The 12984-nt window shown below is 49.2% G+C and overlaps 1 protein-coding gene across 3 annotated transcripts in view; it reads left to right on the top strand.

Annotated features, from left to right (window-relative positions):
• PLXNA2 (plexin A2) overlaps positions 1-12984 on the top strand; it is a 207751-nt gene that overhangs the window by 172957 nt on the left and 21810 nt on the right. For all 3 annotated transcript variants that reach the window (XM_081025609.1, XM_081025608.1, XM_081025610.1), the window contains 7 exons: positions 3164-3281; positions 5201-5337; positions 6238-6405; positions 6549-6642; positions 10731-10970; positions 11572-11715; positions 12000-12234. In XM_081025609.1, coding sequence (XP_080881735.1) covers positions 3164-3281; positions 5201-5337; positions 6238-6405; positions 6549-6642; positions 10731-10970; positions 11572-11715; positions 12000-12234 — 1136 coding nt within the window. The remainder of the gene's footprint in view (positions 1-3163; positions 3282-5200; positions 5338-6237; positions 6406-6548; positions 6643-10730; positions 10971-11571; positions 11716-11999; positions 12235-12984) is intronic.

Raw genomic sequence — 12984 nt, 5'->3', positions numbered from 1 at the left:
CCCCAACACTTGTCTCCTAATAATAAGCCTACAGCCACTAGGGATGCCAGGAAGAGGCAGGGAAGGCAGGAGGCCCCAAAAATCAAGCCACAGGAACTTTACCAACTTGTAAGGCCTGAAGGAGGAAGTGGTGCGCACACCACTGCCTGTGGTCATCTACAACCAGGAAGGTAGAGGGCACAGGTGGTTAGCTGTCAGGGCCGCAGGAACCAGCAGGTCTCCCCCCTCCACCACTACCACCCCCCACCTCCTGCCAACAACCTCAGCTCCACCCCAGCATTGCTGCCATGTCCACCCTGCCCCCTCCCCACAAGACATACCAATCATTCCGTTAATTCTAGAGGCCATAGCGTGGAATGGTCAAAGGCATGAACTGTGGAGTCAGGCTGATGAGGATTTGAATCATGGCTCTGCCGCTTACCAGAACTGTGGCTGTAACGAGTCCCTGAGCATCTCTGAGCCTTAGTTTCATTGTCTCTAGAATGGAGAGCATAAGACCCACCCTCTAGGAGAGCCTGAGGATGACATGAGATCCTCTTATGCAGCACCTGCCAAGATCACAGCTCAGTAAACTGTGACTCTTATTTTTATTAAGATACAGAATCTGCTTTCGCTTGACCCTCATTCCTCAGTATAACTCTTTCCACTCCCTGTAGCTGCCCTTGCTTCTTCCTTTAACTCTCTAATGTCCCTGAGCTCAGAAAACAAATGCCTATAACAAATACACTCGTGGATGCCTTTGCACCTTCACTGCAAGCGCTGGGTCCCAGGAGTAAAAAGGAAGAAGAGTTAGAGGGCATTCAAGTTCTGCCGGAGTACCACCTGCTTCCTTTGGACTCTCACCCAGTTCTTAGACCTATCAACCCACAACCTTTTCTACAGCCCATTGCCCCAGTTCCCACTCACTTGATGGAGTTGAACCTCACGCCATGGGTGGGGATAGAGGTCAGCTGCAATGCTGACAAAGGGAAGCCATGGTCCAGCTCTGGGCCCCCCACTGCATCACACCCTTCCAGGCAGGGCATTGGGCAACCACTTAGCCCTGGACACTGGGCAGTGCCCATCTACTATCCAGCCCCCTTTTCCCAGATGATTGACATGAAAGGCTTATCTCTTGGGATATGAACTCTGAGCAAAAAAAAAAAATGTTCTAGAAAAGACAGTGCGCCAAGAGACCCCAGTCTGTTGTTAACTCCTCACAGGGACAGTAAACAGGCCATTGTAGGCCTCTTCTCTTGGGCCCCAGGGTGGCCCAAAGAGGAACACATATGCCCATGACCTTCACATGTTCTCATATTTCCTCTTTCCATGACTTCAAGCCTGCCATGATTTCTTCTTTTCTTTTCTAGAATCACTCCAGCACAGATTGAGGGACAGACAGGGTGGGTGAGGGACAAGAAAGCCCTGAATGAAGAGAGGGAAAGAGACTTATCTGCACCTTTTCTGTACCCCATCTTCCCCCACTGCCCACAATAGACAGCTGATTCTCCTCTGGATGTCCTTGAGAGCACAGGGCATGCTTTACAGGATGGTAGGGACCCCAAACAGCGTCAGGCGCTAGGACTCAGGAGACAGGATAACAGAGTTGTAACTCCAAGCAGGTAGCAGCATGGAGATAACCACACACAGTACCTTAAATTAGGCGTCTCAAATGCTCCCCTAATGAAGTTTAAGGAGACAGTTATGTGTAAAATACTAATTGATCATCACTATCATCTTTACTCTGGGTTCATAATTAATTTATTCATTCACAGAGAAAGGGACGGGAGTGTATCCTTCCTTGTGCATTCAGTACTTTCTTGTTCAGTCTAATACGCTAAACATAATAAGACAGTTATTGCATGTTAAGTAAATATTCACCAGAAGTGAAAGTGCTTATTTGGGATTAACTGTTATGAAGGAGATGGAGATCAGAGCATGCTGTGTGTGCGAGCATGCGGTATATTTCTTTAATGCAAGTTTTATTACATCGAAATGAAATCTCTGTTTAGTTACCTTCCTTCCTAGAGAAGTTGTTGAGATAAGCATTGCTCAGTTAAACATGGATCTCCCCCACAATGCCAGGATAATGCCGGGGATTAGTGTACAGGGCGTCTGTTTTGTTGACTCCCCACTAAGCAAACCTACCAGGGGCGCCAGGCTGCTCTGAACTCTTTACATGGTGTCAGGAAGGGAAAATCCTTCCCTCTGCCCCGGGTTCCTTTTTGCTGAGCCTCACGGGGCCTGTTCACACCCACCCCATGCCTTATAAGTCCAGGCAGGAGGTACCCCCGACAACCTTCAATCCCTCCCATATCCTTCAGCTGCCCACGCTTCCTAGAAGGCAGCTATGGTCAAGGCAGCCAGTCTCCAGATGTGCTTGTCGTAACTTATCTCAGTCACCAGGGAAGTCACCACTGGGGGTATTGATCTGCACTTTATGAGAGAGAACGCTGCCCCCCCCTTCCCTCCAGCTCTCCTGTTAATATGAGACATGCCTTCCAACCCCAGGGCTGGTTCACTGCCTCACCCGCCAGCTTGTGTGCCCAACCCTTGATTAAGTGGGAGTCTAGTGTCCACTGCTGTCCTAATGAAGTCATCCACCTCCCAGCCCTTCACCTCCGGACGCAGGACTCCACTGCTCCATTGTGCTCCAGGTTGGGGCTCTCACTATCTCACCCGGTTATCTACTCTCTCTTTAAAACTCACTGCAGGAAACAAACCCCAATTGAATCAATTTGGCAAGTAGGCCCTCACTCCCTCTTTTAGGGAGAATTGCATTGTTGGCTTATCACATAGGAAAGAACATTAAATGACTGCCCCTGCATCTCTCTGTTGGGCATGAGGTTTATTCCACAAATACTGGATAGCCACTCAGTGCTAACCACTGCACTGGACAGTAGTACTACGGGCTTTTCAGATAATTAGGCAGCATAGTATTTTGGAGGCGCACAAGGCTTTAGAGATGATCTCATCCAACTTTTCACTGTACTGCTGAGAGACTGAAGTCCAGAGAGGGAAAGCACTTTACCCAAGGTCACACAGCTAAATGGGTGAGCAAGCTGTCTTGTTCCAGCACTATTGGCAGACTATGATGAGTCATTCACTGTGGTGGGTGAGCAGGTGGGGGCAGGGATGCCAGCTCTTGCCAAGTCTCTCACAGGAAGGTTTGCTGTCTCCTCAGGATCGTCTGTGAGATGGGCCACACCCTCATGGGAAACACCTCTGGACCCGTGAGCCTATGCATTGGCGAGTGTAAACCAGAGTTCATGACCAAGTCCCATCAACAATATACCTTTGTGGTGAGTATTGGGTCTAGTGCAGGGCTGCAGCTCCCAGCAAGGGCAGACTCCTTCCAGATTTCTCCCAGGAAGATCTCACTCACCCCCTCCCAAGCCAGGCACCTCCGGGAGACCAGAAAAGGGAACATCCAGCCTCACTTTGCAAGCCTGTTTTTTCAGGTGGGATAGGTGTGTGACTAAAAATGCTATGGAGACTTTGGAGTCCAACAGAGCCACAGGTCAGAGTTCTAAATAAGGCAAAGTCAGGCCTTTCTTAGAAATCAGACCTTAGAAAGCACTTCCCAGGGTGGGCAGGGGCTGTCCTTTGTCACAGCCAATGTGATATCTTCGTCTAACTCCAGCCTAATGAGGACAGAGCACCTGTGGGACCTAATGAAAAAGGTCTCTATTTATCAGCAAGCTATGTTTTCTGCCAAGGTTATTGCAAGTAGGAATATAGAGGGGTCGCTGGAAATCCTGCAGTGAAGTGGTGTCTGTGAGCGGGATCAGAGGAGTGGGGTGAACAAGTGAGTTGTTCTGTGTCGGTGTGGTTATACACATATGCACACATGCACACCTGGAAACATCTCTTCACACTCAGTCAACAGGTAGTAGAATCACAGAGACTTTCTTTAAAGCTGTCACTATATTCCTACTGAATCAATAACTTGCTTCTGAGGCCCTGGAGTCTGCTGGGGCAATATTCTTATTGAATCAGTAACTTGCTTCTGGGGCCTTCAAGTTCGTTTTCTGACACTTACCTACATTGCCACATTGAGTTCTTCATTAAAAAATGTTAACACCAGTGGGCGGGGTCAAACCAGCCTTGCTAAGAGTTTTGAAAAATCATTAGACCACAAAATTCTATTCTCTGAAGCATTTTATGGCTTGTGGTAGGTTTTCCAGTCTCTGCCTCCTTATCCCAGCTTCTGTACCTTTTTCTTGTGCTCTCCTCTCTCAGATTGGAGAGAAGCACAGCTTACCTAACCTACTCCATCTCCTCCGTGGACAGACAGTCTTGTGTGAGAAGCAAACACAGAAACACTAGATGGACTGAGAACTGTAGAATGTCAGAGCAAGGAGGAGCTTTCGACATAATTTAGCCCACCCTGCTCTCTTGACAGAGGAGCAAACAAGCCCAGGACAATATAGGAACTTGCTTCAGGGCCCTTCGCCAGGGAGTGACTAATGCAGACTACTTTAGGCCTGTATAATTGCTCAGTTAAATAAACCTGCAAGTCCACTCCACTGCCCAACAGGCAAAAGCAGTTCCTTTATGACTTAGATCAGCTGCCTGATGTATTTTAGGCTAAGTGACATTTCTTTTAGGCTTCGGGCTTAATTTTACAACTTAATGAGCTCTCTAGAAAGTCCCCGCCAACCATGGGGCATTCTCCCGGTGCAGGTTGGGGAAGCCATGCCTACGTTTACTGACAGCCCTGTGCACCAGGCACCCTGCCATGCCCCTCGCATGCTTAGGGAAGGCCATGTGCATACAGCATTAATGGAGGAATTTAGCCTCTTGGTGGCATGATCCAGGCAGGGATGCTTTATTTAGCCCTATCGATTTTGTGCCAAAAAAATCAGTACAGGCTCTAGATAGAGAAGCATTTTCAAATTGTTCTCAATTTGTAAACTAATTGATAGATTAGTCAGTGTCACTTCTGCCTTCCCATCAGTGTTATGAGCCTGAGACTCCCTGGGGGGTTAATTAATTCTAAAATGTGACCTTTCTGTCTTCCCTGGACATGCCCAGAGCTTCTTCTTAGAAAGGATCTCAGGTCCAGAGTAGACAGAGAGTCTTTGGGATTCGAATAGGTTGGAAAAGTGCCTTCACTTCAAGCACGGACACAGTCCCTCCTTCTGTCCTTAAGTCTGGCCTGGGTCCATCCCTTTGGGCAAATCCTGAGCTGTGATCATTTCTCTGCTTCCTCCTAAAGAACCCTTCTGTGATGTCACTCAACCCGATCCGAGGGCCAGAGTCAGGAGGCACCATGGTGACCATCACGGGCCATTACCTAGGGTCTGGGAGCAGTGTGGCCGTATACCTGGGCAATCAGACCTGCGAGTTCTATGGGTAAGATGGGCTTGAAGGAGCACGAGGAGACTGTCCTTGTGTGGCCTGTGCACACAATTCCTGTGCATGTTCACCCATTTACCTGCCCATCACCTCCAAGTCATGTGCTAAGTCCTGGACCCAAATACCATTCCGGTCACTGTGAGAAATATATTCCACTAAAGTAATGTAGATCTCATGTGTCATGGGGTGGATACTTCTAAAAGCAATTAGAAGTAAGGGCCATGAGAACTGCTGATGAGAGAGGCTCCCAGGAGCTCTCCAGTCACCTGGGACCACACATTCCTTAGGTCCCCACTATGGTTACTCGAGAAACGTGGACATTGCATGGCTTCAGTTCTCAGCAGGCACACAGACTCATGCTCAGGGCATCTCTTCAGCCTGAAAAAAATGAACTACCATTTGTCAGATATATCCAATGGGCTTGTAGAGAACCCTGAGAGAATTCTGAGAATCTATGGATGAGAACCCAGTTGGCCCAGTATTACCTATTAAGCTCCTCCTTGGACCATAACCTCCCTGAGGGTGAGGACTGTGTGTTCACTTCTCTGCATATCGATGCTCAATGAATATTTATTAACTGACTGACTAGGCTCTAAGCACCAGCTAAGTCATATTCTAGAAAAATCCAGAAAACGGGAGTCCCCCCAAAGCCCGTGAAGTCCTGCCTCTGCCCCACATTCTCTATTTGCTCCCTCTGAATCCAGAGTTGGGTCTCAAGTTAAAAGAGGCACTAATATCCACTGAAAAGGGATATGTTCCATAGTACACAGTGTAACAGACAGAGGACAGACACTTCCTGGTCATACCCTCAGACTGAGGAAAACCCCTGTTCAAGCCAGAGGGCACCCCCTATTGCCCACGCCTTCCTTCACAACCCTCCTGCTGTCTCCCTGTCAGGCGGTCCATGAATGAGATCGTGTGTGTCTCCCCCCCATCGTCCAACGGACTGGGCCCAGTCCCTGTTTCCGTGAATGTCGACCGAGCCCGTGTGGATAACAACCTGCAGTTCGAGTACATAGATGACCCCCGGGTGCAGCGCATCGAGCCTGAGTGGAGCATTGCCAGGTGAGGCGGAGGGTGGAGGAATGTATCCGGTGCCCCGTGGCGTCATCCCTTCAGCCCAAATGTGGCTTGTGAGAGATCTCAGGGATTGGACTCGTGGCAGCTTGAGAGGGTTTTTACCTAACTTAGCCTCTGCTTGTTCCCAGTGGCCACACACCCCTGACCATCACAGGCTTCAACCTGGATGTCATTCAGGAGCCAAGGATCCGAGTCAAGTTTAATGGCAAAGAATCTGTCAATGTGAGTAACCACAGGCCCGCCCAGCCCTCAGCAAACACAGCTGCGTGTCTGTGTTTTGCATTGAGCTCTGTGTTGGGCCCTGGAGTATCTGACAACAGGAGAAGAAAGTTGGCCCAAGACACTGAGCCTGGAATCATGGCTTCAAACACCATACCTGACAATAAATTTTATAATTACAGTATAATCATTTCATGTCAGAAGGTGATATAATAAGTATATAAATACAGTGCCTTCGGAGTTTAAAATACAGCACTAAAGGGTTCCTGTTCTATGTCATGTTCACTTTGAGGTCCGATAAGAAGCAGTGTGAGATGTTGAAGAAATTCACTGTGTGCAAATAGTCCCACCCAGGTTGCTTACATGATCAGGCTGAACATTTTACTTTACTTCTCTGTGCAGATCCATGTAATTCTTTTTTTTCCCACTATGGATTTTTGTGATTTTAAAGAAGTTTTCTATCATAAGAGCAGAATGTCTGATATGTTATAATTTTTTTAGGTTGTTCTACTGGCTCCATGGCACTCTTCTTAGCCAATGTTTTCTGAAACATTATTGTATTCCTAATTATAATCCAGGAGATGCTGGCATTATAAATTATGACCATTATTTTTCATATAAATTGCTATTATTATTGCTTCGACCTTCGGAGGATTGTCTAGGCTGAGATGGAGATGGGGAGGATTGTTTTATATATACCCTCTTATCCCTGACACATTCCCAGCATGCTTGAGGCTTCCTTAGGAAACAGAATTACACAAAATGACAGGATGCTAGAAGGCTAGATCTGGAAAGATCTCAGGGATCATCTGTTCCAACCTCCTCATTGTACAGCTGAGGAAACTAAGGCCAGAAAGGAGTATGTCTTGCCCCCCAGTCATGAAGGTGGCTGGTGGTAGGGCCAAGCTAGATAACAAATGTCTGGCCTATTCATAACTAGACTACATGAGATGCTCCCAGGCTAGACATTCCATCATTCCAGAGATGGACAGGTGAGGACACCTGTATCACAGCGTCAGTGCCCACTGTGGTCACAGCTCTTTGGGCTAGGAGAGTACACGCCTCCGTATCCCAGGTGTAGAGCTTGATCCGTGGGTAAAAGTGTCTATGCCCCCACTCTACTTCCAGACTGAGGTCAAGTGTCCCCAGTAGCTCACAGACCACCTCTGTCTATCTAACTCCAGGGCCTAAGTGGAAGGGCGGAGGGTGAGGGGTAGGAATGGGAATGGTGAGTTCACACTCAGAGAGGATAAAACTCCAAAACAAATTAGGTACATTTTTTTAAATTTAGGTTTTATTATCATTCAGGTATGGCAAGGCCAACAGACCAGGAGATCCCAAGAGAAGGAGGCCATGCCACGGTGGTAGGGGGTGGGGAGCACCACAGGGAAATCTCAGGGTAGTTTCAAAAGCAGAAAGAGAAAGGGAAAGTGGGGCAAGAGCCTTTATTGTGGTTTCCACAGGAAGTAATTAGCAAGGCTAAGGGAGCAGGTTTAGGATTGGCACTTTGGATCATTTTAGTGGGCTCTGGGGCAGGACAGAGGCACTGTTGGAGTTGTCTGGTACCTAGCCCTAGTGTGGTTAGGGAAGGTGGACAGTTACCCACAGTGTGAAAGGAGGTGGTTGGGGTGTGGGCTGTGGATGTTGCTTGTTTGCATTCGAAAAGCATGCTCTAGCAGGCAGTAGATTGTTTACTGTCCCTAGGAATTGCTGAACCTGTTGAGTGGCTGCCCCTCCAGGGTCAGCAAGGCCCCAGATGTAAAAATATCAAAACACAGAAAATAAAAGACATAGTTAAGATAGTACAGAGGGAATTTTCAAGAATGAGTAATGTGACTGGTATGTCGACCTCCAAAGCCTGCAGCATGAGTCCCGAGGAAGTCATCTGAAGAGGAGACTGGACTGGGGAGGGCTTCGCCATACCTGCCATCCATCTGAGAAGGCTCAGTCCTGGGCGTCCTCTCCCCTCACCGGAGGCCTTAGCAGCCCTGGGCAGGAATCTCCCCAGCGGTTCCCCCAGCCCACCCACCATGACCTCAGTGCTTCAAGGAGTTAAGAAGTAGATCCCAATTCCTCCCTCTTGAGAACTGGGGACCCTCAGCTTCAGTAGTGACCTGCGTGGGGTCTGCAGGCTTTGCAGGCCTGGAAGAAAGGCCTGGAGTTTGCAGTCTTCCATCAAGCCCGGCTCCGCAATGGGAAGCTCGTGAACTCTGCCCTGTGCCTTCTCTTTCAGGAGTGGTGCAAGAGAAGTACTTGGCTCTTCAGCCTTACTTGGGCCCCATGGCAGCCGTGGCCCACTGGACCTCCCCTTGCCTTTGGGTCACGAAGCAGCCTCAGTGAGAAGTGAGAAGGGCGAAAGGGAAGGCCGCAAAACCCAAAGGAATGTTTGGCCAACAAAGTGCCGATGCAGCACAGGGCAGGAAGCAAACAGAGGCTGCTTGTTTGGGAGTGATTTGCTTATTCACAGAGGAGTCCAGTCTGCGGGAACTGGAATGAGCGGGGATGAAGATGGAGTGGGGAGTGCAGACACACTCAGGCTGTGTGTCTGTCCCGCGGAGCCCAGAGTTTGAGACTCCCTGACGCACTTTTACCCGTTTAACTGTACCCCCCATATTCCCCATGCCAGAGTATCCCCAACTGGAACATGAAAGGGACATTAGGCTTGTAAGGAGCTGCTGAAGTGTGAGCTGAAAAGGACAGGAATGGGAACTGACCCCCAACGTATCGTGAAGCCCTCAGTGAGCTGTGGTTTAAACTCAGACTCCCTCTGCATAGGGAGGGTTCACACTTGGCCTTGGAGCTCTGACATAATTGTTGTGCAGTGTCAGCTCTTTTGTACTTTCACACGCGGACTTGTTTTCTGAACATGAGGTCCGAGTAAGTGTATGTTGGCCAGACACACATGTGCAGACCTGCCAGGATGGCATGTACTTGGGCAGGCTGAGTTCTCACAGATGCCCTTGGCTGGTACTGGGACACCGTGGCTCCCAAAGCTGAAACCAAGCCATGGGAGTAGGAGTCCAGGTTTTATTCCCAAGCCCCACGTGGGTCCTATAGTGGTTTCTTCAGTCCGGCTGCAACCCCAGAACTAAACCAGACAAGACTATGGCACAGTTCATACTGAGCAGGGGCGAGCCCAGCTAGGGTTTTAGTTGTGAGACTAAGATCCACCAAGAAAGAAAGAACATTATGAAGTCAGAGTCAATACTACAGTTATACCCCAGACAGAGTTAGGGAGTACTTGGTTGGAGAGGGGAGGGACCCTAAGCAAAACATTTAAAGAGTTGAAGTCTCCTTTTCATTCATCAATGTATTCAATAAACATTAACTGAACACCTGCTATATGCTGGCAAAGTGCTCATCTCACACTATGTCCTGCTTACCCCCACCCCCCACCTCCTCTCACGTACACACACTCACATTCACACCCTGCACTGCTTTTGCCCTAATTTTTCCCCAAACCTTCCGTGCTCCCTCATCCCTGGGCCTTTGCTGCTGTTCCCTCTGCCTGGGACTTGTTCCCCTGCCCCTCCCTCTCCTTGTCTAGGTAAGTCCTACTCATTGTTCACATGAAATTTTATTTCTCCCAAGGGAAAGCTTCACCCTGTCTGCACAGTCAGACACACACACACACACACACACACACTCACGATCATGGCCACACACAGACATTCCCACAGTACCCAGGGCTACCCCACCAGGGCTTTCCTCACATCCATTCATGCATTTCACAGTGCTGGTGCCCCTGTTGTATTCCCAGCCCTCTTGACAGGAATATGTAGGTTATACTTACTGAATCCTTTGTCTCTCCCCACTAGACTGTAACTATTTCACTAGATGGCCCCAACTCCTAGCACAGTAACTGACACAAAGTAGGCACTCAATGTTGGTGAATGAATGAGGTTAAAATTCACCAACCCCAAAAAATCAATTTTACAGCCCTTTTTCTCAATGGGTTCACCATCTAATGAAGAGAAGCAAGCCACCCAGTGGTGATGGTGACAGCCAAAACAGCAGAGGGAGGGAGAGGCGGCAGCGGGACCCCTGTGTCACTCACTCAGTGTTTGAATGCTACACTCCGGGCCTCTTAGGTGTGTAAAGTTGTGAACACCACCACCCTCACCTGCCTGGCGCCCTCTCTGACCACCGACTACCGGCCAGGCCTGGACACTGTGGAACGGCCAGACGAATTTGGATTCGTCTTTAACAACGTCCAGTCCTTGCTCATTTACAACGACACCAAGTTCATCTACTACCCCAACCCAACCTTTGAGCTGCTCAGCCCCACTGGAGTCTTGGATCAGAAGCCAGGATCCCCCATCATTCTGAAGGTAGGAATGTGAGGAGGGCAGGGATGGCAGTGAGCACCCCTCTCCCCTGGCCTTTCTTGTTCTTCTACACATATGCGCTCACACAGCTGTCATCTCTCTGTAAAGGGAGCTTGTTTATAGATATTGACCCACCGAGCGATATGTCTTGCACCTGGGATTTCCAAAATACACTAGAATATATCTGTTTGTTCTTGTGAGCTTTGAGACCCAAGTTCTACAGTAAGTTGGAAGTAACGATTGCCTGTATTGGCCACTTCCACGCCATTGTAAGCTGCACACATATTTCAGGAGGTCACGGCTCCCTGGTACAAGTGTGTCATTGCTCCACCACTTTCATTATGTCCCATGTGTTCTCCCCCAAGTTTCACTTGTGTAGTGTTCTGTCTCCCCTTTCTGTCTCCCACTCTCTTCTCTTCCTGTCTTTAATTCTCTCCTCCCTTCATTTCTCTCTAAATTGTGGCTGTTTGAAGTCCTCTACAAAAACTTAACCATGGAGTCATCTATTGGTTTTTGCACTGCTGCCCTTTCTTCCTTAATCTCTCTGTAATCTTTTTTTTAAATAGGCATGTGTGCATGTGTCAATTATTCCTGTTATCTACAGGGCAAAAACCTCTGCCCTCCTGCCTCTGGAGGTGCCAAACTCAACTACACGGTGCTGATTGGAGAGACCCCGTGTGCTGTCACTGTGTCTGAGACACAGCTCCTCTGCGAGCCCCCCAACCTCACGGGGCAGCACAAGGTCATGGTGAGTGAGAACTCTTTATTATTTTCTCCCTTCCTCTCCGTGCATACGTAATCCGTCATAAAGACGGGCTCTGTCTTCCACCTTTTCCATACCTTATTTCCAAGTCCTATGTTAAAGTGGGTAGAAGTCAAGAACACACGAAAAGGAAGGCGGATGATCAGCAGGAAGTTGTGTTCTATCCAAATCTGCACTGTATGGTCATGGTCTCTCATGTGCCTTCTGAAACGATAAGGATTCGATGGCACGCCAGGGCTCTACAGCGTCTGTGTGTGTGCGGTGCACAGGTTCACGTGGGCGGGATGGTGTTCTCTCCCGGCTCGGTGAGTGTCGTCTCAGACAGCTTGCTGACCCTGCCAGCCATCGTCAGCATCGCGGCGGGCGGCAGCCTCCTCCTCATCATTGTCATCATCGTGCTCATCGCCTACAAACGCAAGTCTCGAGAAAACGACCTCACTCTGAAGCGGCTGCAGATGCAGATGGACAACCTGGAATCCCGTGTGGCGCTGGAATGTAAGGAAGGTAAGTCAGGCACTCGCTTGCTTCCTGGAGCCCTGTTCCTTCAGCAGCCTTATCACCTCCCTCCTTGTCAACAGTGCTCATCTTTACTTACCCCCTCCCACCCCAAGCCATTGCACTCCACCTTGACCTGTTTCCCATAAACTTCCTTTGCCCTCAAGGTCGAGAAGTCCCACTAAGAATACCCACAGTGAGGCCCCAGGCCTGATGCTACTGTTCTGTCCCCCTGTGCCCTGACTCATCCAGCAACCTGGCTGCCTTCTCTCCCTCTCAGGGCCTCAATCTCCCCACAGTCAGAATCTCAGCCCCTAGATTCCCCACGTGAGGGGGTCCCACTCCTTTTGCATAACACCCTGGAGTGTGGAAGCAGCAGCAGCAGGGAAGGCAAGGAGCACCTCCCCTGCCTCCCACCTCACTTCGGTCCCCAGAGTTTATTTTCTGTCTGTGCAGCAGGCTGAACACTCTGTAGCACACTTGTTGGCATGTTTGCCCGTGGACGTGTGTGGGAGTAGAGATTGTGTTTTCTTCCATCTCCCACGCAACCACAGCTACAAGGTGACAGGTGTACCTGGCGTCCCCTCAGGCTGAGGACCCAGTGGGCACTCTAGGTAAACATTTCAATTAGAAATCAAAACATTTCTCCTTTTGCTGCAAATGTCAGGATCAGAAACAAGCCCTCTGCTAGATGAAAAGAAGAGCTGGGCTGGGAAAGATGGGCAAGGGCTACTCCTGGTGCCAGGTCTGAGGAGGAGG

Source organism: Rhinolophus hipposideros (genome assembly GCF_964194185.1).
Source record: "Rhinolophus hipposideros genome assembly, chromosome: 19".
NCBI classification, from domain to species: domain Eukaryota; kingdom Metazoa; phylum Chordata; class Mammalia; order Chiroptera; family Rhinolophidae; genus Rhinolophus; species Rhinolophus hipposideros.
The sequence above is the reverse complement of the archived record's forward strand: the minus strand, read 5'-3'. Positions and strand labels throughout refer to the sequence as shown.